We start from the raw sequence: 27910 nt of genomic DNA, 5'->3' as shown, positions 1-27910 counted from the left end.
AAGATACTGTGGCATGCACTTTTAATGCTAATGAGCTGGCAAGAAATTCTCACTTGAATTAGTGGTCTGCACCCTGCAGGGCCAGGTCATAACTGATGAGAGGTGAGCTCTGTACAGAGTCTGAGATAATGTGCGACCCCCCCCCACACACACACACCCACACCACACGTACACCAACAGAGTAAGGCCATTTTATGCAAGCAAGGCTGGGTGGTGAAGTCCACTTATAATGTTAACAATCACCAAAAATTTGCACTTTTTAAAGTCTGGCTAATTAAAGGTCAACACAACCTTATCAAGTTACTCTTTCTTTTATCCTATTTCTAATTCAAGTTATCCCTAATTTTCCTTCACTATCTTGAATGCATACAAAATAAACAAGACACCAGAATATCAAACAACTTGCAAAATCATGAAAACTAAGTTTAATAGGATAATGACCACCAATCAAAAATAGTATCTGAGTTTTATCCTCTGCAAGTATCTACATACTTATTTTGCTACACGTATTTCAATTTTGAGCAGGAATTCCAGAGAACTGATTAATTCACACAAACAGTGCCTTGTTTTTCTGCATCAATTTTTACAGAGTTATCCATAAAAATAAATCTTTGTTATATGAACAGCATTCTGAGCAACACAGTGAAATTGGGAAACATTCCACTTCCTTCACTGACTTCAGATACCATTTGAATTAAATCTCACATCACTGTCCATATCTACTATCGACAGGGCTGCTGTGTCTCATGTAACTGGAAGACTCAAAGCACCATAGAAAATTGTAACTAATAAAACCTGATTTAATATTTGCTAACTCGCCCTTCTTTGGTCAATGAAAACACTCTGCTCAGGTAACTCTGTTTATCAAGCATTAGCATACACTATGAGAGAATCGTGATTGCTGACTGTTATTTTGATATCTGTATTTATAGATGCTTACATGAAGCCTCCGGCTTCATTGAACAATGAATGACACTCACATTTCTGATAGACAGCCATATGTACACTGGTGTATTTAAGTCAATGGTATGTCGGCTGCCCTGAGTAAAACTTATTGCAACTAATTTGGCAATCAAGGTTTCACAATGCATGAAAAAAAAAAAATTTCTTTCAGACGAAAGGTCAAATAAACCAGGCAAAACAGAAAGCCCACCCACATCCCTGGCAATGTTACATTCTACTGAAAAATTTCGAGCTATGCCAATGACACATATATGGAATCTGCAAGTCTCTTCTCTAGATACGGTGCTGTTGCACTGATGAAATGAAAACTAATGCACTGGGTAGGAGGCTTGTGGAGGCACAATGTATGAGGATCTATCTCTATTCGGAAAAGGTGTGGTTCTGAAAAGAACTGGTGAGTCAGAACTCACCTTATGGGCTTCGAGCTGGACCAAGAGAGGGTGCAATTTTCCCAGCAATGGAGGCTTCTTTGGTACTTGTACGGAAGTTACTGCGCATCGCTGCGAATGACTGTGAAACATACGTGTTGTAGTCACATCACTACAAACAAAGAAACACTCCTAACCAACATGACTCTTTTCAACTGATGAGGGGGTGCTTCTGCTCAGGGCAGATACATGGTGCATACGCATGCCTCCAACAGTTGAGCCACCACCTTGCTAAGCTTTGAGTCTTAGATGGAAAGCTTGCGGTAAGCACCATGCAATATCTCTTTTTGAGTCTGTGTGGTTCTGATAAGAACCGGAGACCACGATTGCATGGTGCTTACCTCAAGCTTTCCATCTTAGTCGTCTGTCACCATGAATAGCTTGAAATCCCATCTTTGAGTCTTACTTTAAAAAGATGCAGTTCTCTCCATGGATGATTCACTGAGTCCTGAAATTTGACATAGCTGTAAGAAACACTTGAGCAGGCTCTGGGTTTGTGGAAAAAAGACCCCACCTTTTCCAGGCACAAGAGACCAACAGAATGAAACACCTGACAAGTAGAGTGAAGCTTTGGTCTTCTTTTCATGGTAATGTTTCCATCATGGATGCACTTTCAAAGCAAGCCTTCGTAGACAGGTGACTCTGGGGAAGAAATGTCATTACAGTCTCATCAGCTGTAGGGAAACTCCTGTGCTACACAATAAATTCAGGGGTGGTGTTTTAAATTTTCAGCGCAATGGAAGTACAGATTAGTTTCACTAATGATGAGGTTGATTTTTAACAATACTTATAACACAGAAAGGCACGTCACTTCACTTCTGAGATATCTGGTTGCCCTATCGATCATGAAGCAAGATTTTAGCCTTGCAGATTTTGGCAACCAGCCTATGAACATACCATTGCTCTTCTAAGGGCCGGCGACCATTTAGACCCGGTTTGAAAAGGGCCCCCGGTAAGCTCGCACTGTTGCAAAAACCCCTTTCATACCGGCCTGGCTACCGGCCTGGGATGCTGGACTGGTTGTTGATCTCGAACTTCTCCATCCTGGGGTCTATTGTTTGCAAGTACTGGTACATGTAATCTATCCCAAAGGAACCTGCTCAGCCCTTCAGCTCTATACAATGTCTACACTAATCCACTTAGACCCCTATTAATCTGTGGAAGCATGGTGGGGGAGGCCTTCTGTCAGGGATTTTGAAATGCGGACGTGCAGACAGGCCTGATACTGGCCTGGAGAAGCCTGAATACCGGACAGGCATTATACAGGGCGGGCTACCGGGGGGCCCTTTTCAAACCGGGTCTAAATGGTTGCCGGCCCTAACTGAATCTGAATTTTTTCCAAAACCTTTAATTTTCCACGAACACTAAGAATGCACTTCTTTCTTGTACGAAATCCAAGGAGCAAGAGTTTAACAATTCCCAATGCAGGTCATATCACAGCTAGCTCCTTCTGTTGAAATTTGGAGAGGCATAGGCAAAACTGAACTCACCTAAGATGGACCTACTCACGGCCAGTTTGTCATGCCTCGGCAACATCTGACAATTCTCCATCCATTTCTCGGGCCTCCATTCCAGCCACTGCAATGGATAACGGGAAGAGGTCATCAGTGAAGATGTGAAGCATAGTGTTGCAACCACTGACAAAACTACTGATCTGAAGTTTCACCCATTGGCTGTGGAGCAGTCTGTCCCTAATGTCTATACCAAATTCCCCAAAATCACTCAATGAAACAGCACAGCATGTCTCCGCCTTTCACTGCGACAGCTTCATGTATGATAAATTCAACTCAATATTCAAGAACATGGATGAACATGTGTACCAACAAAAGATGCAGACGACAGATCCTACCTCTGAATTCCTGGAAGGTAGCACGTGACTAACAGGAACTGTGACAATGAGATCGCTGGCTCTTGGCACAGACACGTGAACTTGGATAAAGTAGGCAACCTGTTTTTTGGGGTGAACAAAATAGCAAGCATTAATGGAAATGGGTGTGGAGGTGACTATCATCAATCAAGCTCAGACAATATGGCTCAGATTAACTGGTTTCTTTTATTTAAAGGTGAAACTGGGGTGAAATTTCCGAGGGGGAAACTGGGGGGGCATGGACTTCTGCTGGGGGGGTCATGTGCCCCTCATAGTTACACCAGCGGTTTTATTTCAGTTGTTTGATAAGTTTGATATAAACGTCATACTAGGAAATATAAAAACAATTTGAAGAAAGTTGAGGGTTTCTGGTGCTTTTCTTGTTACTTTTATTACCTAAGACTCTTTCACTCAAGGAGACTTCCACACCTCAATAAAAGAAAAAGTACAGTCATATAAGACATGGATATCAATGCTGAAACATTATCTATACGAGCCCTAAAGATGTAATATCACGTTCATTTTCATTCCTTTGTCATTCATGAAGTCAACATAGAAAGTCCAATTTGCAACACTTTCATTTTCTACAGATCATGGCCCAATTTCATGACAAAGCAGTGGCTTATCCAGTGAGCGCAGGGCAGGGGACAAGTTACCCCCAGGAGACGAGTTGGTAATTACAAAAAATTTTAATTGGTTTACTTTTTTGGTGGAGAATGGAAAGATTGAGCATTAGTTTAAAAATGAAAAAAAATTGAAAGTTGTTCGAAAAACTTCCTCCCCCCCTCCCCGACCCAAAATCATAATACGCCACTGTCACTGAGGTAGTTTGGGTTATTTATAAAGAATGAAAAATGTGAACAAGGACTGCTTTCAGAGTAGGCCCACAGTGTCAGCTTTGTAAAGAAGAAGAAGAAAGAGCAGTATTGATGAGAAAAGAGCAAATAAAGGCAGGACACTACGTGACATGTCTTACCCTTAAATAATTCCCCGTGGTGGAGGGAGGCAAAAGCACACCATCTGAATCAGAAAGGTGAATGCTACAAGTCCTGCAAAAAAAGTGAGCACCAAACAATGAAATTGACTAATCTCAACTTCTTTTCTCTGATATGGTTTCCAAAGCAGAAGTATAACTGATCCTCCCTGAAATGATGTTCCTCAGCATGGTCAATGAATTATTTGATGTCAATCTGGTTCAAAGATGCAATTGTCTGTGTTAATGTTGCCATGGTAACTAACAGAACCCATTCTAATTTACCATTCGCAGTTCTCCTTTGGTTTAACTGAACCTAGGTTCTTGAAGCCAATTTCTTCGGCATCTATAGACACTTCATCCTGAAGTCGGACTCGGTCGGCTCCCCGGTAGGTGGCGTAAATCAAGGAGGACTGTGGATCTTCCTTGGCAAGCTCTTTGTTCATCCAACAGCCATACATCCAGACTGTTCTCTTGAGCTGTGAACATCACCCAACCAAGGTTTTCAAGTTATGATAACAGATCTTAAATTCCGCCAAAAAGACACTGATGGCATTATCTGCCACTGTGCTGGATATGCACTGGCCGGCCATCTTCAATAAGCTCAGTGGTCAAGTGGTTACGACATCAGTTGCACTATTAAGCAGAAGACTGAGGGTTGGAGTCCCGCACAAGTAAGCTTGTGAATTTTTCTCTCGGGAGCACTGAGAATATGGTGCTTAATAATAAAAAATTCAAATATTAGAATGACGAAAACAAAGACTTATTTTGTCCTTCATATGACAATATCAGTTGAAATTATTACAATAACAATAACACTGGAAAGCACTTTGATCTGAGTTAAAAGCGCCATTTAGAAACATGTTATGATTACCATTAGTAACCAGACTCTGTCTTATATGAACTTCATGCTGCATCCTTGGATAGATCACTGTGTCACTATTAATTGCCCAACTCAAGAGCAAATGGGCACTTATGAGGACAGATAGATGGATATGTTTAATCAGCCATTTGTGCCTGAGATGGCAGCAATGAGCGGCATACTTCCTTGGGAGTGGACGCTGTGATGGTTTAAGGAGTGTCTATCCACAAACCCTGTTGACCGCGAGTTAGCTTCTATATGATTGTAACCATTATGCTGAGAGCACGCAAGAGAGATCCATGGAAGAGATGGTGAGTAGTGTCATTTGATCAATTTTTTTTTTTTAAATATCACAAGAAAATCTGAAAATTGTTTTTTTTAGGTGATTATACCATTGTGTAAAGTTATACTGGTGCTCCAGTTTGATGTAGTAATTCATTTTTGTGGCAAGGTAAAAATGGGCAAAATACCTGGTACACAAGCATGAGGAATGTTGTTGTACATCCATCATGTCAGTGTGTGTTTGAATGGACAGGTCTAGGTATTCCAATGACTCAATGCAGAGTGTTCGCAAAGATGAACTTTGCCCAATTTTGCTGAGTGTCTGCATTCATGATTGTGTCAGTCACAAGAGAATGTTGGCTCTGCTGTCTCCGTCTCTTTATGTCAGTATGGAAACTAGGCTTTATAGTATTGAGTCTCAATATGGCATACAAGTACACTTTTAAATACGTAAGTTTGCTCTCTTGCTACAAGAATAATGTTATATCTAAGAATTAATAACCCAGCAGCTGCCGTCAACGGATAGGTATCTCGTTACTTACCCAACATTTCACTGACTTGGCAAGCTCAGACGACTTGTTGTTCACGTTAACACTGAGCTGTATCGTTTCTCCAATTGTATAGGCCAATTTATCCAGCCTAAAGAGGTAAACATGAAGTTATTTGGCTTTTTATTTTTTATGTCGGATGTCGATGAGGGTGACAAGTCCTTTTGAACTTTGCCCCAAAAATGTCACACTCACTCAGCACAATGGCAGGCACAAGGGTAGAGCCAGAATAGAATTCTCAGGAAGGCCAAAAGTGGTTTTTAAAGGTAAAAACATTGGAAATTTTTCAAACACTTCATGGCCTGTCTAAGAGCTATATTTGGGTGTTGTTTTTTTCAATGCTTTTGAAAGGAAAGGTAATAGACCCCAAAAGTCGCCTTCAAATTATTATTGTTCGCTCCCTTTTTGGAGGGGGGGGGCATGGCCCCTGTTGGCCCACCCCCCGGATCTTCCCCGTAGGCAGGTAGAGGATTGTTTCCTGAGGGTGGATGCTGAGATTTTGGATGCAACATATGTAGTCATGAATTGACATTGGAAATACTGTGCTATCCATTTCCGGCTTAACTTTTCCAAGCTTTCCAACTGTGGAAAAGTTGAAGTATTGACGGCTGATGCATGATGATCTCACAAATGCCCCCCCTTGGAAAATCATCCTGCCCCCCTTGTGCAAAGATGCTTAACATGCCTGTTTGGGAGAAACTAATGTCTAATAGGTCGAACTGGTTACTGGATACAGTGACCTGAAGTACAAAATGGAAAGGGCCTGACATTTCAATCCTAGCAGAATCTTTCTTAATGGCAAATCGTTTTCTACACCAAAAAAAATCATAATAACAGAGAAAAAAAAAGGGCCGAGAGGTCAGGCCAATATGGCCATTCAGGGGTCAACTCATAATAATGTACATGCATGTCAGAAGAAAAGTACCATGTCAATTACAAGTACTGATAGGTTTGAAAAGCCACTTGGACAAAAATTGACAGGACAAGTGCCATAACACCGGGCAAAATTACTTGGAACTTGACATTGAAAAATTGACTTGTGGAAAAGATTGGGACTTCACTCGACTTGAAGAAAAACCCGACTTGAAGAAAAACCCGACTTGGTTGCAACTCTGCTGCAATTTCTGCCACTTACTCTGCCATGAGTGACAGACCCCCTCGGTCGTAACAAAAACAGGTCTTGATTATCTTTTCGTCGAGATAGGCAACTTTCACGGCATTGTTCGTCCTTTTCCCCAGACAGACGAAGGTCTGCGTGTCACTGAGCTTGTTGGAGGCCAGGGCCGTGACCCTGTAGATGACACTGCCATGCCAGTTGCCCCTCGGCGAGGAAATGGAGGTTGTTGCTAAATGTTACAGGAAGGAAAAAGAACGCTGTGCATTTTCAGTGCAATTTCAAGCTGTGCGTGTTAGTTTTGCTTCTCACATCCATTCCACATTTCTGTAGAATTGGTAAACTTTTTATCTTCATGCAGAGATTAATTCGTGAGTCTTCACTGCAATTTTCAAAGGGTTCCTTTGTGATTTTTAGTAATGTGAATACCATTCACAATTTGAAAATGTCAAAATCTCCACTTACAATGACAATATCAGAATTTGGCAAAGACAAAAACATTATTTTAAAACTATGACAAAACCAACTGTCTCATCCCCGAGATAAAAGAGGCCTTCATTTGCATCTTTATGTTCAAAATGCTTCTACTGTTGTTATCTTATCTGGCCAGTATTTGCCGTTTTCAAGTTAAAAGTTGGCTTCAGTCTTGCCAGGGCTAATTTATTTCTGTGATCAGATCCGTGACGGAGGCACAGTCCATATCCCCCCTTTATTTTTCCCCCTTTTATGGGTATGCATTATTCTCTTCCACGTTCTTCTCTCAAATGCTTACTTCACAGCTTTAAATATGCAATGTTCAAATGTTCAGGTTTCAATTTCATTTTGGTTATCTAGCCCCCCCTTTCAATCAATTCTCGTCATCCTTTCTTTTCATTAATACTGGATCTGCCACTGCTGCAGGTGTGTTTCAAAATGAGCAAACTTCAAAACCTCTTTGAAAAGGTCAAGGAGAGATCAATCCATAAACACCTTGGCGAAGAACTAGGGCATACTCACAAGGAAGATTCGGTTTCAGTTTGTAGTGGAAAGGAAATTTGTAGTTGCCAACAGGAAGTGGTTCTGGGAAGAAGAAGGAAGTACAACAGCCATGGAGGCAATGTTATTGGCTCTTGTTGTCAGGTGATAAGAGGACACTTCCTTGCTAGGTGGTTCAAATTTTTGTCACAGATCCTAAATAATCAGTTCCAATCATCGTTAAAATAATGCTCCTTTCCTTTTTGTTAAATTTCCTTCTCGTTATTTCACCTGTCTTTGTATGTGCCAATGTGCAGGAAGTATGAGAAGATTGGTTGATGGAAGATGTTTGGTGCAGTGGATGGGTAGTCGGGTAAATGTAGGTTGTTGGTTTGGTTGGTGAAAAATTAGAGTGAGCCTTTATTAGGGTTAGAAGGGGTAGTTCAGATGTTTTGTAAGCAAGTATTTCTGAGTCTGGCAAGTATCTTGATATGAAATTAAGAAAAACAAGGCAGCACAGCCAAGGCATTTGTTTGTTTGTGTTTTGACACGGGGGGGAGGGGGAATGCAAGAGCTTAGGATAAATCTATCCTGAAAATGTTCAAGTTCTAGGCAAGGACTTAAGTTCCAGTACTCTTGGGATTAATTCATTTGCTCATCTGTAAGTTCAAACACTCATGTTCCTAATAATTTAAATTATTCATCAACATAACCTTAGCAAGTAAGCTGAGTTCCTTCAGCACAAGCTTTGTATTAACCATGCACTTACGGCTGGTGGTATTGGCTGAAAATTTTGACTTTCAAAAAAGGCAAGATAAAGCGGCTAATATTTGATGTACAGCAAAACACCACAAATACTGATTTGCAAGAGTCATTTCAACAGTACCTGTATTTGTATGATATTTCTACCACAACCATATATTTGTCAACAATTTGCCAGTACAGGAGGCCATGCACGGTGGCCAAGCTCAAGCTCAAGTTCATCACTCGCTCTGCCTTCACAGACATCTCAGACTTTGGATACATGTACAAAACAGGGTGGTGGGGGGAATAGCATGTACCAATGTCAGCTAGAAGTGAGTCAAGGCATGCTCGATGCACATTTTATTTTATATGCACAGTCTATCAGGTCGACCTGTGTGTACAGATAGCCAGATCTTGTCCTCCCGCAGGATGTGGTTAAGGTTTTCTTGGGGACTTGGAAAAAAATGACTCAACTGCAGCCAATTCTTTGCTGTGTCTAGCTGTGCACACTTTATGATGCTGGAGAATTAACTACATGCAAATTTTCAAATGAAAAATTCACCGTGTGACACTTCCTTCATACAACATGTGCAATAGTGTAACAATGCAAAGTCCCCATCCTGATCCTCTAGATTGTCTCTTTAACCCTGAATGTGTTCCAAGCCAATTAGGAAATCGATCTGAGTTGGCCCATTTAACCCACAAAACTGCACCAAAGTGTCAAATTTAAACCATTTCAGCAGAATTGCTTGTCATGTCCTGTTAAAAACCACACATTACATGGAATGATTTTGCTTTGTTACTGCATGAAGTAAATTAATTTGATTGCTTCCTGTTACACTATCTGCACTGACTCCTGATATAACTGGCAACTTTTGACAATAGCCTTCTGGAATGAGATCCTACAGTGTTCAGACATTACATGCTCCAAACGATGTGCATCATGGGTCACTCATGAGAATCAACACCTGCACAAAGGGCCAACCCTGTCAGAGCAAATGTGGGCCGACTCACAGACAACCATGCCCCTCTTGAAATACCAAACAGGCTTACTCTCCAGTCCGGTAGAATCCAATACTTCACAGCAAACCAAATGGCCCATCATTTTCTGCTCTCAACAAGGACTGAACTTGGAACTTGTAAACTTCTTGCAAAGTAAACAACAGTGCTTGAGGTCTGCTTTATTACCAAGTCCTTCAAAATTGATTCAATAGCAATAGCTGCAATTGGGAATATTCAGTCCAGGCTCATACAGAGGGTTGATCATTTCCTATAACATGTTCAATTCCAAAATTAGTGCATTCTGAGAGGCCTTGTGAGGTTGCCAATATGCTCCACAATATGCCTCAGGTGGATTCGAATCCACCACCACTGGCTTTTAAAACCTAGGGCAAACATCCTAACCACCCAACCACCAGGCTTTGCTGGTGTCGGACGGCCAACTGCAAACTAAATTCACTTATGAAGACAAATTCACAGACCTTTTAGGGCCAGAACCTCCACGGGATTAGCCATGACTTTGTCGGTGTACGGATTCCGCAAGCAGTCATTGGAGTGGTTGATGGACCAGTCATCACCATCCACAGGTGTATAGTCACCTGAATTGGACAATTGGAACACAAATTCTGCTGGTAAGACAAAATCTGCTTGTAAAATTCTTCGGCACAGAACAACTACAAAAATTGTTGTGTCATTGCAACAAGGTTGTAACTCTCATTTATTTTGTACACGAGATACGACTTTGTTGCACTAAAGTGACAAAAATAAGGGTTGGATGGTAACTAGTTTACTTAAGGAAAAAGCTACTTCAAGTTTCAAAAATCATATCTTGGAATTTAAATTCAATGCTTTTCCTTCTCCTTAGTACTGGTTTAGAAGACAGACATTACTGCAAAGAATATAACTTGAAATCTCTCCTGAATACCATGGTCTCTCAGCTAGAGCTGTACTTGTTGCACAGCAAGCAATCGCTTGACACTTTTTAAGGTCATTTCAGAAGCGGGATGAAGTTCCTTCTGATTCCAAGGCATTTTCATAGAAACTGACAATGTTTCTCCCTTCCCTCTTATTTTGGTCATTCCATTTCCACTTCTGTTGTTGGTTTTTGTTTTTTGATCCACTGTCCCCCTCCTAATGCCAATGCACACTGATAATACTGCGGAGCAAAATGACTGGACAGGGAGGTATTTATTGTTTCCTTGTTGGACTAAACGTGGGTTTTTTGTACTGAACTAATTGGACTTTTTGGACTAGTCATGTGTGGGTTTTTTTGATTGACCCTACTGAAAATGTCCAATTCATTTACCTATTGAGACCAATTCATGTACCCATTTGATCCAATTTACTTACCCATTGGATGCAATTCACATACCAATTGGATCCAATTAACTTACCAAATTCACAACCAATTCCAAAACCAATTGTTTTGCTTGGAATCAATTGGAATGCAATTGAAACCAATTGTTTTGCTTGGAATCAATTGGAATGCAATTGAAACCAATTGTGTCCCATTTGAAATCTCCAATTGATGGAGGAAAACAAATGGGAGAGAAAACGTACCAACTGAAACCAACTGAGCATCAATTGATTGCTAATTGGAATTAATTCATTCCAGTTAAATCCAAAAAAAAATCCATTGGTTTAAATAGGCCAATAGGGAACTCTCATCAGACAGGAATATTCCCACATTTCCTTGTGCCCGTACTGACCAAGTTTCAGTGGTCATTGCCAAAATACAGTAATTTTCATTTAACTTCAACATTATAAATCTCAGGCTGGCAACTATGAATTTGTTATCGCATTGGTACAAAGCACAAATGTGTTTTAGAATGCATAGATGATGTTTGTAATGGTGTTTTTGTTTGCACAGCCAATTAAAATTTGCAAACGAAACTTTTGGGTGAGTTTTTTTTGTTCCATATACTCCAACATTTAAGAAAAGCACCTTGGGTCATGAAAACACAAGCAATCCTTTGCAGGCCGCTAGAACAAGCCTTGTGATCGGTCAGATTGCATGAAATTTGTGACGTATAGCCTGTCCAAATAGAGTAACACTCTGGACTGCTTATGGGTACCAAAGAATCCGAATGTAATGGAGCAAGTAAAGAGATGGGAAACTCACACTGTTCAATGCCTGATATCTGCAACTGTATTTTGTCACTGAAGTCTGCAGTGACCACTTTAAGATAGATCATTCTGAAACAAAAATAGAAATATCAAGTGCACACTGAATGAACATTAGTTAAAGCTCACAAATGGCAGCTAATATTCCAATAAAACCATAAAAAAATAACAATGTAATTTATTAATGGCAAATTCTGGGTAAACGTATTTGAATGCGCTGTACAAACTTAAATGAAAAAGTGACATTCTTTAGCTGATAACAGTTTCCAATTTAACTTGGCAAAATGATTTACCTTTAACGCACGTACATTGTAGATCTGAAACATTCATGTTCACATGTGATCATGATGAGTCATTGCAGTGTCCTGTGCGAGTGCAAAATCAACTGTGCACATGACACTTCATAATTTTTAATCCCCCTTTTGATCACTTCCTTCAAAAGGCATATAGCACTCTTACATATTTCCTGGAATAAAAGTGTGTGAAATCAAAGGTTCCCCCAAGCCACCTACAAGTATGTACATGTACGTACAATGGGACAAAGTGCAAACCACTAAAAGAAGGAATTAAGAAATTACAGTATCTACTCATGAGATGGAGGTTAACCCTAGGACAACATTCCAGGAAATCTGTGAGACTGGGGAAGGCCCTAACACCTCATCCACATGAAAAGAGCTCTAAATTCAGTTGAAAGAGATGGAAAAACAAGACGTACATGTCCATGTACATGTACAGTGTATACCACTGTGCTAGCATGATACATGTACTCATGACAGTTGCCATATCTCTCCAAGAGCAAGCTATATTTTTACAAGAACCAAACAAGATTGCATTATCAAACAATACTGCAACTACAGTGTACAAGAAGTTAAAAAATTGATGCAATTCCAGGTTGACAGAGACTTTATGTACATCTTTAAAGGTGCGTGCCTAACAGCATACATGTACACAACGGAAATCAGTTAATCTTTCACAATCTGCACCTCAGTTTACACCTACCCATAGACTGTATCCCCTGCGTAATATTCCCCTTGATGCGTCCGAACTGCAATTTCATTCATTCTGGCTAAGTATGAAAGACTGGAGCTGGAGTAGAAGACTACCTGGAAATCAACATGTAAACCCATGTGAACACTTTTAGATCTGGCCCCGTGAAACAAAAATTGAGAAAAAAAATATATCACCTGCAATGAATCACATTCTCTGCGATGCTGTTAAAGTTTTGAATTTTTATAGCAGAAATGGCAATATGAGTTAGAAAATTAGAAGTTACAAATGGTTTTTTCCACTTCAAGGATCACATGGCAATTAAAAGCTGTCCCAAGTGAACTCCCTGAGCATGTTAAAGGCAATCACACAAGACAGTGGTCATTCTACGATTACAAAGCAAGAACTCACCGATTTAAGTCGTATAATGTTGACAAACCTATTACCACAGCTTCCTTAACAAAGGAAGACCATGAATGGAGACGAGAAGAGGCTTAGTTCGATCTTTTACTACTCCAAACTGAAGGCTGAAAATCAACAAAGCAGTATCGACCTGGAACTCAACCTGGCACATGTCAACTTGAACTGACTGCAGTTGAACCGCGCAGGAATATTTATATAATATTGATGACGATGTCATTGGACACGCCTACAACAACATCAGACATCGAGTCGGACACTCCTACAACGACTCACCACAAACGCAGCAAATTTTATTTTCCTGCATTCCAGAAAAGTTTAATCGTTTAAACTTACCTCAAAAACAAGTGGAAAGTTGCCTGGGCCATTGTGTTAACTCTGTTTTGGACACTTGACCTGGGAAATCCCTATTTCTTATGTTCTACCTTGTGCCGGACATGTGGCTTTCCACCGAACCTGACGACTGCCGTTACTGACTGCGAGTGGTTTGTCACCGGTAGCCCACTTCCGGACTGAACGGGACTTCCCCATTCCCCATATCTTCTACAATATTTTAACTTGCGCCCCCAATTGTCCAATAAAGTACACTTGTGCCAGTAAGTTATGCACTGCAGTTTGCATGAGTGGGAGTGGTCATCTAGCGCTCTTTTTTTTCAGAAATGGATTGTTTGCCGAATCATTAATGTGATTCGTAATTTCAAATTCACCAGCTTGCTTTTATTTGTCTTCTTTTTCAGAAGAAATTTGTAAAGCAGCTCAGTTGAAACAACATCTTCATTTGGGTCATGCAGAATCCAAGGGTCTCAGAAACCCCAATCATAATCGACGCGCCAAACCTCCAAACAGGCAAAGCAAGTTTTGTTTGTGATGTTCGAATTACAAATCATTTCCCTACTTTATTGACCTCTTTTCTCCCTTCCGCTTCCGTTACCATCCCCAGAGAGGGAAAAGGGAGGTGTTTCCATGACAACTCTTCCTTAGTGGAGGCAGCTGTGTAACAACATCATGTTACCCAGGTGTCTGTATTCAGGATGCTGGATGTTGGTCGTTGCCAAGCAATGTTTGATCAGCCACCCCAGTAGCTTTACTATCCCTAATAGACTATATGACGTACTCCCAAGAAGCCAAATTAACCAAAGTCCAGACTCCACACTCCATCAGCTAAGAGGATTTACCAGGTTTTAGGGGAACTTCTTTCAAAACTACCAGTACACTTCTCATGTAAACCCTCTAGTAAAAAATGTGTCTCTGAATTCAGTATGGGCTACATCCTCACTTTAATCCGGATTTTCACTAAAGATTGGGATCCTATGTACTATTGTATATCATTTATTAGGTTTTCTGCGCCTATGAATATGTATTTGAAACTCGAAGGAAAATAAATGAATAAGCAGACACGCGTAAGATTATCCGTAAATGGCCCTTTCCTTCTCTCAAACACGTGTCCCTAAGTTATTGAGATATGTGGAATCAATCAGGAAAAAAAATCATTTGTATTAAGTTGGAATGGTACTATTACTGGGGTTACAGTTCTCGCTTTACGTAAAACCTGGTTCAAAAACATTTTCCGAGGTGTGGGTACGGGTGAAAGTGCTTGTGAAAAATAGTTGGTTGAAAGACAGAGTTGATCATAATTCTTGTCAATACTTTCGACCAGAGTCACTCGAGTTGACTTGATTCGAGTCGACTCGGGAAGTGTTTGACTGCGAGCGAATGACTCATTCGACTCGAACAGTTTACAATACTGCGGACATGTAACTATGGTTTACACACAGCTCTATTGGTATACAGCCAGGGTTTGTAATGTTTGTGTGTAAACATATGTATGTGGGCAGGATGTAAATTTGAAAGTATCAAGTACTGAATCCCAATCGTGTAACAACCTCTTGTGCTTACAAACACCTGCGACTTGACTCAACCTTCTCGACTCGAGTCACAATGACTCAACTTAAGTCACACAATTTATAGGCTCGTAACAGTCCATAGTTTTTCATGTAAGTAGCCACGAACGGAGGTGTGGTGCTTTGCAAACACGTGGGTTGGAGGTTTTTTTATATTTTTTTGCCATATCAACGGCAAGTACACACAAAGTTTTAGTGCTATACCTGTACTCAGGCTAAGCACTTCATATGGGTCATAGAAACCCAATCTTATGCACATATCAGCTTTTGTTTGGGTTATCTATTAACTTGTATGATCTTTGGTGCAGCAAGGCTAGGTCCAACACAGTGAGAAAAGGGGCAGATCCTGTGGGACATACAGATATGATGTTCCATGTTCAGTCTTGTGTTCAGCTGATTGCAACACTGTAAAAACGAGTCGGAAATGAAGTATGACAGACTGAGATATTTGAAAGTTGAAATTTTCTGGTGGAGTTTTCTCCTATGACCGTCTCGGTGCAAAATGCTCCTGTACGAGCCGTCGTTATGAAACACAAAAGCTATCCGTACCGACTCTTGCAGAAGATATTCGCTTGGATCTTCTACAATCTCATCGTAACGACAAAGAGGTCGGTCGAGCTGACGAGAGCGGCTGGTCAGAAATGGGGAGCGATCCAACAGAACGGCAGGCCTCCTGCTGTGGGGAGGAAAGCCCTGACGAAGCCCCTTTTCCGGACCGTGAGAACAGTCGATTTTCAGGCGGTGTTTTGGCTACTGACCCTGCTGGCAGTTGCGTCAACTTTGATGTTGTGGTCTTCTGTCAGCACTATCTACGGTAAGATCAACAGATATTTTGTGTAGGCTATATAGGAAGAGAGAGAGAGAGAGAGAAAGAATAGACCGACAGCCCGGAACTAATTTTTAAATTGTTTTGAGAGTGCCGTATAATTTTGTGAGTACCGTATTAGGCCTATGCATGCAGCCACCGACAGTTGTCAATGTTTCAAACTGTACAATACTCCACTCCCGACCAAACCAAACAAAACAAGAAATAAAGGATCACCAATTACATCTCCCCAGCATGTCCATCTGTGAATAAAGCATGCATTCTGTTTTCCCCTTTTGATTATGCCAGACTTGAAGAGGCAACTGATATCATACTTCTGCATCATCCTTGTTTTGCTCAAACGGGGTATTGGTTAAGAGATCACGGACCAAAACACGAGGAAAGACCGACCGACCTGCAGTATATTTGGTTCGTTACTTTTAGCTACTTGGTATCTACTGGACCGCTTTTCAAATGCGGTCCAGTAGATACCAAGTAGCTAATTAACCTGGTATTGAACTGCACTCATATGGATATCTGGGAACTTTTTGGGAGGGGAACCAATCACAAGGTTTTTGACTAATATCCCGAACAAAACTATTGACAAAAATATAAGGTTGGATACCTCACTTGGTAGAGCGGCATAGTGTCCTGGTGAACGCAAACCCCACTCACGTCAATTTCATTGCATATTTTCATAATTATAAGTGTGAATGGAGATATTTTTTTCGGTGGCTGACGTAACATCAAGTTATTTAAAAAGTAGAAGAACAATGACCAGTCTTATTCCTCAGGGATTGGTTGTTCAGTTGTACAACGAAGGAAGGAAAACATACCATTGTAGATGTATGAGGCACAGAACGGGAAGTCGGTAAAAGGTGTCCGAGGATTCATTGACAATTGGTTTGGAATCTGTGACTAGAATGGGGAGTCAGGTTGGCGTAGTGGTTCTTTCTTCGCCTCCCACCTCTGCGGTCCGGGTTCGAATCCACATGTGGATTGGGTTTTAGTCCCTACCTGATTCCGTGGGTTTTACCCAGAATATTTCTCTGGGGTTTTCCTCCCACCTCTAAAACTGTAACTGCTTCTCATTGTCTCCTCTCTACGGGTTTCTATCTTCGGGCTTGTGAGCTACAATGCCGAGGGTGCTTTTGAGGAATCCTTGGTGTCATTACCAGAAATAAATAATGATAAAAAGAATACTGCAGCTTAACTTGCCGAATTGCGCTTTACACTAATGTTGATTTCATCCATATGTATCCAGCCGAATTTTTCTTCATTTAAAACACAGGAAGTCAAGCAGAAAATGTTGAAGACGAACTAATTCTTAGATTTTACACCGCATGGCCTCGCCGTGCTTCTTAAAATGCCACAAACGGCATTGTTGTCCTATTGTGGACCCACCTTTCGTCTTTGTAAATGTTACGTAATATTTCTTTGCTCTTTGATTAAGGACATTCTTCTGCCTACGTGGTCATTGATTCTCACGGTCACATAAGCGCACACCATTTCGTTGAATCACTGGGAATCCGAATGTCTCCGTCATGGAATAAGAACTGTGTTTCGAGTCAACGTCAGTGTTCTATGTGCTAACTTGAAATCAGAAACAATAGGAGGGATTGTGTGGCTAGAGATGTTGTGAATCTATGATTAAACAGAGGACTTCCGGCCACAGTTTGGGATTGCTGATGACCGTCGTGTCTACGCTGAGTGGAAGCTTGTCGTCGTTTGGCCCTCACCGCACTAGATGGCACTCTTTCCGTCGTGTTGCACCCTGTTCCAGATTTGTTTGATTAAAATGGATGCTTTTAACGTAACTCACTAGTACCTTCTAAGCTTTGTAAAAATGCTCAGGTAATATTTTGTGGTGTGCTGCAAAAACTCACTCTGTAAGGAGGATAATTTCATCATATGGGGTGAAAGGTCTCACAGAACGTCTTGAAGCATTTGTTGTCCTTTTGGGATTCCTGGACATCTGTGGACAAGTAACGATCTCATGCTTTGAGGGGTATCATCCTCCGGTAGTCTTCTAATAAAACCTGGGCATTAGATAGCCAAACCACCGACTGTGTCGATGATGAGTCTGCTCATTAACTGCTTACCTCGGTCAATCAGGTACCGTTGTACCCTCAAGTCCCTGGCCATGAACAAAACTCTGATCGTACTGATGTGGGCCTTGGTAGCCTTTGCACTTGTATCGACCACCGTTCTCTGGAAGTCCATGGACAGTAAGTATGGTAAGATTGGAAATTAAATGTAGGTTGAACACAGCTAGGTGCAGGTAATCGTTGTGGTGAGATAGAAACAACTCCTTTCCTCCTTTTCATGGGCTCCCCCTATTTTTGTCATTATTTTATAGGGGGACGGGGCCATTCCCCTGCCCCTCTGACGACGAGTGTTGATGGTGAGTCTTATCCAAATGTTTTCAGGTTTTCTGGTTGGCAACTTTGACCATTGTGTTCTCGGATCAAATGTAAAAGCGCGTCCATACCGAACTGAACAAAATTTCCTAACAAAACCAATTTCGGTAATTCAATCCCTGGGGCGGAAAAGGCGATTTCAAAAAAGTAGCAATACATCAATCAATAAATGCTGTGAAATATTCTAATTGTTGAAAAAGAAGCTATTTAGTATAAAATAACGTGTGAGAGAACATGGTGAGTGTGCTAATAGTGCACAAGTTAACGGAAACACGCATTTTCTTTTATACTGTGCATCATTCCCTTGATTATTTTTGCTTTATAATCCTCAGGTGTCGAACAAGATGGTGGGGGATACCGCTTATCTGATTGGCTGAACCGATTGCGCAGAAGCATTGACCTCGCTTATGACCCCAACCAAAGAGTATCAATACGTAGTCAAGGTGATGCATCATACTGTTCACACTTTCTCAACAATCCTCGGTCTGATTTTATACGCACACTCCGTGAATTTACTGTGCAAATGAGGAATGACTCTGTGCTACTTGACTGAGAATAACTAACAAAATAATATCTATCATCATTGATCAAAAGTCACAAAAACAGGTTGAGAACTAAAAAGTCAGAAGGTTACAATACTGTTAGGAAGGACCGTGAAGGGAAATTCATACACACTTTGACTGGCCTTTTTATTCTGAAATCCTTCTCTTCGAGGCTACATCACTATAACGTTAAGCCCAAGAGAAAATATAATGAAATAAGCCAAACTGATTTTCTTTTTCTCCGGTGTCTGACCGCAGTCGCTTCCCACCAAGAAATATTACAGAATGGGGCCAAGATGTTCAACACGTCTCTGGACATTTGTTGCGATACAATTCACTTGAAGAATCTCGCAAGTCAACCATTGGTCGTAAATGCAAGACCAACTTGACGATTACTTACTGCCAGAACATGATGGATCTGGGGAAGCACCGGCAGGAAATTAAAACCAGACCACTAACATACATCTTCTTTATAGACGTTTGCTGTGTAAACGGTCCATCAACCCTGTTTGAAGTCGTCCACGCGCACCTGTACAAGCACTGATTTGATTTGGTACATTCGGTTAAGGATAAGCATGAAAAAAGAGCCATTTCCTAGTTGAGGAGAAAGATTCCACCCCCCCCCAACTCGGCTATCCATCCCATGCTCGCTCTGCGCATGACAAGGATTGTTACGTTTCCACTAATATTTTTTTTGTGTTTTTACACAGATATCAGGTATGGCGAGACTGATGAAATTTGCGAAGAGAATGATTTTGCTGGATCGGGTAAGTAGTTTAAAGTAAGTCAGTGATTTATTTTCTGAATTTTTTTCTCCACACATAGCCATTGTAGCGACGGAATAACGCGCAGTCCCGGTCGTGTTTGGCAGCCGTAACCACTGAATTCGGTTGTGGTCATCGGTTGAATACATCGAGGAATAAAAAAGGATTTTCATTTTGCACGATTCTTCATGTTTAACCGTTTTCCTGCCTTTATTCAGACTAGGCCTAAACCTACAGATCTCAACCATTTTCGGATAGTATAATATCATCTTCCTAATTATTTTCATCTTTGTAGACGGCAATGTGACCTTATATATGAACTGGACCGAACTTTACCACGCTGAAGAGGAAATCTTACGAACATCCACAAGTTTTGTGAGAAAGCACCTCCATACAGACAACGTCCTGGTGCGGTCCATTTACGCTGACGCTGCACATGGTGGCCGACGACCAGAAAGGAAACAGCCGCATAGGACTGTTTCCGACGCACTCTCGGAGGGGATATTAATTGATGATTATTATTATGTATCTGGAGGACACTGGATACCAGCAAAGTGCCATCCACGATGGAAGGTATGCAGTTTAGATGGTTCCCGTCTGCTAATCCATCCGAATTACCTGGCTACGTCTTGCAATATAACATTAGTCTATGTGAAGAGGCTATAACCGCTAGCTAACGGCTTGCATTTATATAAGCGCGTGCATATTTTTTTTTCAGTCATTATAGACAAGTAACTCCAGCACGGCTGTTTCCTGTCAATTGTGATTATCTTTGAATTGCTTGAAGATTGCTTTTCTTAAAAATGACAATTTGTTTTCTTGCATTATTATGTAAAAGATTTCCTCATGTGAAGTTAGTCAAACAGACTGGAATACCTTTCCCTCCGAATCAGTAATCAACAGTGTGGTTATTTTCATTTATTCGCAGGTGGCAATTATTGTTCCATTTAGAGATAGATTTTATCAACTGCCAATTTTCCTGAGAAACATCGTACCATTTCTAAAACGACAGAAACTTGAGTTTGGAATCTACGTTATCGAGCAGGTGAGATGCATTTGTGTATTTTTAGAAATGTATTCATCCACCTCGATCCCACGTGTACGGCATTACTAGAATCCTCTGTGTCGATTACGTGTAAGCGACCCCTGTTTCATCTGAAAGTGACTTGGGCCAGCCATTCAAACTTGCTATTTGTTTCATTGTTAGCCATATTTGACAAAGCAAGATGCTTCAGTTCTCTCACTGTTCCCGTGCAGTACATCTTCACTCGATGTTGTTGTTATTGTGGTTCATCTTCGTTTCTCGCTTCTCCTGGTTGTTGGCTTCTTCCCTAAACCTCACACATCCAGGTTACGGTACCTAAGACACGATAAATGTAGGGAAAATCACAACCTGACGTTGTGATTCATCTCTGCCTAAAATCCATCCTCGGTTTCCACCAGTAACGACACACACAACCATGACTGTCAACCTGTTTTAGTGGGTCAATAAATCTTTGAAAGGTATGCAAGTATTGAAGTCAGATACATGAAACGAGTAGGGTAGATGGTTTTGCCATCTTACCTGCAGGTTTACAAGCAGTTTAATGGATATTCTCGAAGAATACGTGGGTAAGTGGACCAAAATGCACAGTTCGAGTGTAAAAAAAAGTTATAGGGCATTATGCATCCATATCAAGAACAGATAGGTTTTACACCTGCTCAAAGTATCTTTTAAAAAAAAAGCCGGCTGACGTAAGATATCAGTTAAATGGTCAGCAGAATGAGAAGTACACGTATAACTGAATAGACTCAAGAAAGACAGGTTGATCCTGCTTTTTTGCATGATATTTTCGGACCATTCCTAAGCATTCGACTTAGTTATCGATTCTATTGATTACTGGCATGAACATACTGGTTTTGGATGAAGGCTTTTTTACAACAGTTATTTCTATGCACGTGAACAACTATCGCCGTTCACCCGTAGCAAAATTTCCAGCCTGCTTCCCGAGTTATAGGGCGAAAAGGACTAACAGGGCTGTTCACAGTGTGTTAAAAGGGGTTGCCTGAGTGTCGATTCCCATAAGTATAGCTATCCAGGTCGTAGGTCCAGGGGGAAAAATGTCCAAATATTTGTCAATCGTAAAAGAATCCCCATTTCCCTTTTAGTTCAATAAAAAAAGGGCAACATGTCTAGGCTGACTCTCCCTGTCCCGCACCGGATGCGTCACTGCTTCCCTCGATCCCATGATGCGGTCTCCTTCAAAACGGACACCAATTACATTATGGTGCATTATAGAAACCTCTTATTGGAAACTGACTTAGTTCAGTTAATGTAAGATTGAAAGAACTTCTCGAACTAGAATATCTAGGCTACCAATTCTAGAACGAGAACACGCCGTGCTTGCACTTTTCGTTGAAGTCAATATCTAAGTTAAACATTACATCTTGGGTATAGTTCTAGTCTCCACTTCAAGTGCATGACTTGTATCTCTCCAAAAGCTAAACCTAACGAAAAAGGTTGACGCCGGGAACTATGGAGAGTTATCTGTGACACACCTGTACGTCAAATTTGTTTTGATTAATTTGATGTGTGCAGATACGGTTTGGGTGGTATCGATTCACACTGTAACATAAGTTCGTGAGTGAAGTTACGCCCCACTTAACTCTCGTTGCATCACCGGTGACCTAGTTGCCATTGCATACCCTTTGCATCTATGATGGACACTGTGCTCGGTCTTGCTATCAGCTCGATCTCACGGGGATAAAAAGGTTACATGCATCTCACGTTCTCAGAATCAATTCCTGTAAAGACTGGTTCCTAAACAGTGGAATTTTGTTTCTTTATATGCATGGTCATCCATCTGAATTCGGGCAAGTTGGCCCAATCCAAAACATACAATGATTTTCTTCAGTTCTCACTCTATCCACACAATCTTGTTCATGTTACAGTGCGCTACTTTAAAATAGAAATACATACTGTGAAAGCCCGGAGTGCTGTCAATTATGTATTTTCAAAAAGTGAAATATATTTCTTCGAAGTTCGTTTGTACGCTCGCAAGTTCGTTTGTTCAAGATATATATTCTTCAGTTCGTTCCCGTAAAATTATAAATAGAAACGTTATTTCTATTTCTGGAAACAAGTCGTTTTTACGAGAAATATTTTTCCAAGTTCGTTTTTATGAGTTATATTTTTTGAATTTTGTTTTTGTGAGAAATGAATCCAAACATGACAATGCATATCTCCTGAAAATTAACTTCGAAAAAATACATCTCCTAAATACAAACTTCATCAATAGTATCTAGTAAAAACGATTTGTTTCCAAAAATGGAAACAATGTTTCTACATATAGATCTCATTAGAGAATGTATGCCTCAAACAAACGAACTTTGGAAAAATACATCTCGTACAAACTAAGGCCGTGTCCGAAACGGGCTTCAAGAGCTACGGCTAGGTCTATTGTCTGCACGTCTCCACGCATTTCCAATGGAGCGAAGACCTAGACGTAGCTCTAGACAACAGTTTCGGATGCAGCCTAAGTCGAAAAAAAATGTATCTCCCAAAACGGACTTCGAAGACATATACTTCACTTTTTGAAAATATATACGGGATGTTACTACAAGCCTTTCGTAATAGACCTATCAATAAATGTACCGAATTAAATTCCAGGCCAATGGGTTGGATTTTAACCGTGCCATGTTGATGAATGTTGGCTTCCAACAAGCCCTCAATTTCAGTCGTTGGGATTGCTTCATCTTCCATGATGTGGATCACCTCCCTCTGAATAACGCCAATTATTATGGATGTAGTCACATGCCCAGACATTTCATCTCCGGCGCTGACAGATGGAATTACAAGTAAGTGCGTTTTTTTTTTCTCAAGTGTATCTAACTGGGGTACGGGTAAGTGACAAGGCGCAGAACTTCTCGGAAGAGAGAGCGACGTTGTTGAATCTTAATCGGAACACCAGGGCCTAGAAATAGACAAATCCAGATGATGCATTCCAAAGTATAGTGGGGTCTCGATGTGTCTTACGAAAAGACGGAAATGCTCTAGGTAACGTCATATTTGAGGTTCATTCGACCGCTAAATTCGTGACGAGTTTCTGTACAATTGGAAACCATGCGGCAAATTTTAACCAAGTACATGCACAGTTGATGCAAAACGATTAAAATCCAATAATACAATTTTGAAAAATGGAACTTTTCTACGAAATGATTCCTTTTGTAGGTGCCAGGCAAAATATAAAAAAACACTTTAAAATGAATACCGTTTTAGTTACTAAGAATCGATGCAGCGTTCCATAGATCCCTACAGCGAGATACCGTATACATCCCTTTCAATGTAATGAAAATTGAATTCCGAAACAAACTGAGCTTTATGAAGTCACATCAGTTGCATTGTCTCCTTTTCAGGCTTCAGTATAGCTTTTTCTTTGGCGCAGTCACTGGCTTCACTCGCTCCCAGATACAGAAGTTCAACGGGTTCCCCAACGCCTACTGGGGATGGGGAGGCGAGGATGACGACATCTTGATTCGGATCCAAGCCCACGGGTTCTTCAAGACCCGACCCTGGGGAGTAACAGGATTCTATAACGTCATCGCTGAACACCACAAGAGTGCTCCAAAGAACAAAAAGAGGTACTTTTGAGAGGGGTTGAAATTACTTGCATATATATATTTTAGTATCGGTATTTTTGTTCTAATTACACCCAAAATCTGATGAACCTGAGAATCTGAGAACCCTGAACTGTACTGGAATTAAGTTATGCACCTTTACCTTCAGTGGACGATTGTACGCCTTCTCGTTTATCAAGATGAAAAAAAATGCATTTTGCTGGTAGTGTAAATTCACCAGCTCCTCAAAATCGTTTAAAGAAACGCAAAGGACTGTGGTTGACTATATTACCATACTGTGTGGCAGTACAGTGACTATGAATGCATGCTGAAAACCAGCAGCTTGGGAACCAATCGTTGCCTAGGCCTGTAGTTGTCGAGACCTTGCCTGTAAAAGCCTGTTTGTTTCACACGGATTTGGATCTCGCTGGTTCGTTCCATCCATTGGGCGGGTTATGGTGTCAGTGAACCAGCGACGGATCACTGATCTCAATCAATGATCCCGATCAGTGATCACATCGCTGGTTCGCTCCATCCATTAAGCGGGTTTTGGTGTCAGTGAACCAACGACAGATTCGGTCACCTGACTGAACCTCTGTATCAAACACACAGGCCCTAGAGACAAAAATAAATATCGTGCCTGAAATCATCAGTGCCTAATTTTGGAATAATATATCAAAAGCTGTTGGTAACAGCTTGTTCTACACGGATGTTTATCTAAGTGCGCTTGTCTTTGTTTCAGAGTTTGCCTTCTGGATTACGCGCATGAGAGACTAGAGAGCGACGGACTCTCTAATTTGGTCTACCCGCCGGCACGGGTGACCCTAACCCCCCTCTACACCAACATCTCAGTGAATATCACAAAACTCGCCTTGAATCCCACCTGGACCGTGTGCACGCGGGATTATAAGAGAGCCAAGAAGGACGAGTTGGTAAACTGGAAGATGAACTGATGGGAACGAGCTGGAAGGACGCCACATCCTCACGGCTGGCGCTATCTGACGCCCTCTGCTGTGTCGTTCAGACAAACCAACAGGCCAAGTATGTGTTTTCCCGGTAAATTTCATGGCAAAAATCGTTCAGTTTAGCGCGAGCAAGTCTGGTCTGAGCCAATTTGGTTCACCAGGCCGGTATTATCTCTGGTTTCCTTGGCATGAAACGACTGAGATCATTTCTATTCCTCCTGGAGGGGATGCCAGTCCATCACAGGTTGCTTCCCAGCTAATGCTGTTACCCATTTATACTCCTGGGTGGAGAGAAGCAAGCAGGAGTGAAGTGGCTTGCCAAGGGCCACAACATACTGCTAGCAGCTGGATTCGAACCTCCAACCCTATGATTGGAAGCCACAGACCTTAACCACTTGGCAACATGCCCCCTAAAAATCGTTCAGTTCAGCGCGTGGCTCATTCAAATTCGTTTTCAATTGACATGCTCCTTTACATTAGCTTTCGAAAATCAAAGTATCCTTGTTTCATTCATTCAGCTTTGTCAGCAAAATTAGGAAAATGATGATCAAGAACTAAATTTCTTTATTTTCTACACGCTTCCATTCAACTTCGTTTCTTTTTCACAGAATGCTCCCTGCTTTGTGTTTTCACATATCAACGTGGAAAGAAAAAAAATGAATAAAGCACTGAAACTGACAATTTTTTTTCATGTAAAAACCAATCTGTAGCCTTTGGTTATCTTTGCCACACGCTTGATTTGCATTTGCATTGAAGTGAATTACCCAGCAAAGAAAAACCAAATATGTATAAATGCACAGGGAAAAAACAGATTCGTTTTTTAGGTTCTGCCTAAAAAGAATTGTATTGGAAAGAAGGACGCACTACTCAAACATACTTGTCCAAATTGAACCCTTAAAGTTTGAAATTGATTGACTATGACCGACGACAAAAAAACAATCTTCGACTGCGTTAATTCATAAACGTCGGGGGATATTTCATTACGACTGTTGAAAATAAAGATTTGATTACCTGTATAACGAAATGGAATGAATAAAACGCGCATTTGTTTGCCCGAAAACGAAAATGAATAAAATTGTGAAAATAGATACAGTATGAAGAAGATTAAAAAAAAAGAGTGCGTATGAAAATTGAAAAGGCCTCGAGGACAATGAATGCTTTTTGTGCTGAAATTGGTCGGGAAACCTGTATCATCAAGGGAAACCTGTATAGTCAAAGGAAACGAGGGCGCAACTGTACCGCTCTGTGGATGTAATTAAAATAGAAGTGATCGTGTCTGTTTCTTTGATGTCAGTCGTCCTCTTGTAAAACTTCGAGAAGAACAAATCAAATGTATCAGAAGGGACGGAGACAGCTCAAGATAACAAATATCAAAGAAAAGGTTTCTGCGCCGCTGATAACTTTAGCCAATTTCTTTCAGTTCACTTTGCTTGCATGGCAACTCGAAACATCTTGCAATTTTAACCTCAATTTTATAAAGCACCACACCTCTTCACACCTTCAATGTTGACTTGAAGGCCTTGAATAAAGTCTGTACGTGTGAATTTTGTGGCATCAGTGAAAGTAAGCCTTGGTCTGCATTTGTAATTACTCTTTCATAATGTAAACTGTTATCTGATATTTTCTTCTGCTCAATAATCTTCTCTCGTGCTTTATGATGTGGAGATGTCTTGAAAGACTGGCTCATTTTATCAAGTTAGAATATTTTTATGTATTTCTCTGAAGCCAGTGTGTACGTGTAGCTGTTCCTCGGTGCGTTGTTGTGTAAACCTGTACAGCTTATACATTTCAGATGCAATAAAGACATAGAGCTTTTGAAAAGGTGAAATAAATGTGTTTAAAGACCATAAAAGTGTTACAACTAAATCAGTTTTTTCCATCAACAGGAAGACGTACTTCAGGCCTGTTTTATTTCACATGGATATCTGAATATTGATCAGTGATCCATTGTAGATGGTTCACAGAACATTTTAGGTCTCTGAGTCTACGTATCTATGTTTCCCAATATAACATGAAGACCCTGTTTTTGTAGGGTCGCAAGGACATTTTTTATAAAGGTGTGCGACTGTAATCGTTTACTGTTTTGAAGCAAAAATATCGGCATCGCTTGGCAGCCCCCAAATGCACGGACATATATTCAAAATATCAGCATACATGTACAATCATACATGTATGTTTACTCACTTGAGTTTTCCGACCGATATTTCTTCGAGTAATCCCCAACTTACGTCTTGACATTTACCGTCGGGTCTTGGCAAGCTGAACTATGTAATTAATTCACGTTGCATGCATATTAATAAGCTCTCCTAGTCGTGAGAATCATAAGTACATGTATATCGATGTACCTGAATACAGCCTTTACGCAATTTCAGATGTTGTCTCCATCCACGGGGACCCGTTTGGACTCGAAATTCTTTAAAGGTCAAACCATTTTTATCCGCTGTCGTAATTGGAAAAATGTCCCGTAACATTCATATTTCGCATTCCTTTGTTTCCTCGCACACGGACGAGCGCCTACAGAGTTTAACGAAATCCGTTTTGCTGATTGAATACATGTACTTTGACCAGAAAGGGACCCACATTCAACACAAAAAGATATGTTATCTGAAAATAATCCTGCAGTCTGTTATGTATTCTCGACTGTTCCAACTC

At 40.8% G+C, this 27910-nt stretch overlaps 2 protein-coding genes across 5 annotated transcripts; one reads left to right on the top strand and one right to left on the bottom strand.

Annotated features, from left to right (window-relative positions):
• Positions 1-402: 402 nt before the first annotated feature.
• LOC110980919 (arrestin domain-containing protein A-like) lies at positions 403-13768 on the bottom strand. 2 transcript variants are annotated; one of them, XM_022237993.2, is made up of 12 exons: positions 13602-13768; positions 12858-12961; positions 11857-11930; positions 10217-10333; positions 8034-8096; positions 7059-7269; positions 5918-6014; positions 4517-4710; positions 4235-4307; positions 3241-3339; positions 2882-2969; positions 403-2033 (listed from the first exon to the last, which is right to left on the bottom strand). In XM_022237993.2, the coding sequence occupies exons 2-12, from the start codon at positions 12917-12919 to the stop codon at positions 2005-2007; spliced, it is 1107 nt and encodes a 368-aa protein (XP_022093685.2). In that variant the 5' UTR covers positions 12920-12961; positions 13602-13768; the 3' UTR covers positions 403-2004. The 2 variants fall into 2 exon arrangements, with proteins under 2 accessions (XP_022093685.2, XP_022093686.2); XM_022237994.2 differs by lacking the exon at positions 13602-13768 and adding an exon at positions 13257-13499.
• Positions 13769-15471: 1703 nt separating this feature from the next.
• LOC110980926 (beta-1,4-galactosyltransferase 6-like) lies at positions 15472-27090 on the top strand. 3 transcript variants are annotated; one of them, XM_022238004.2, is made up of 8 exons: positions 15472-15980; positions 18724-18834; positions 19644-19700; positions 19993-20270; positions 20626-20742; positions 23347-23534; positions 24093-24317; positions 25036-27090. In XM_022238004.2, the coding sequence occupies exons 1-8, from the start codon at positions 15650-15652 to the stop codon at positions 25244-25246; spliced, it is 1518 nt and encodes a 505-aa protein (XP_022093696.1). In that variant the 5' UTR covers positions 15472-15649; the 3' UTR covers positions 25247-27090. The 3 variants fall into 3 exon arrangements, with proteins under 3 accessions (XP_022093696.1, XP_022093697.2, XP_022093698.2); XM_022238005.2 differs by lacking the exon at positions 15472-15980 and adding an exon at positions 17424-18208; XM_022238006.2 differs by lacking the exon at positions 15472-15980 and adding an exon at positions 17426-18199.
• The last annotated feature ends 820 nt before the right edge of the window (positions 27091-27910 follow it).

The sequence above is a fragment of the Acanthaster planci genome, linkage group LG07, assembly GCF_054643075.1.
Source record: "Acanthaster planci isolate LZ-2023a linkage group LG07, COTS_SCS, whole genome shotgun sequence".
Classification (NCBI taxonomy): Eukaryota; Metazoa; Echinodermata; class Asteroidea; order Valvatida; family Acanthasteridae; genus Acanthaster; species Acanthaster planci.
This window is presented reverse-complemented; position numbering and strand designations above follow the sequence as displayed.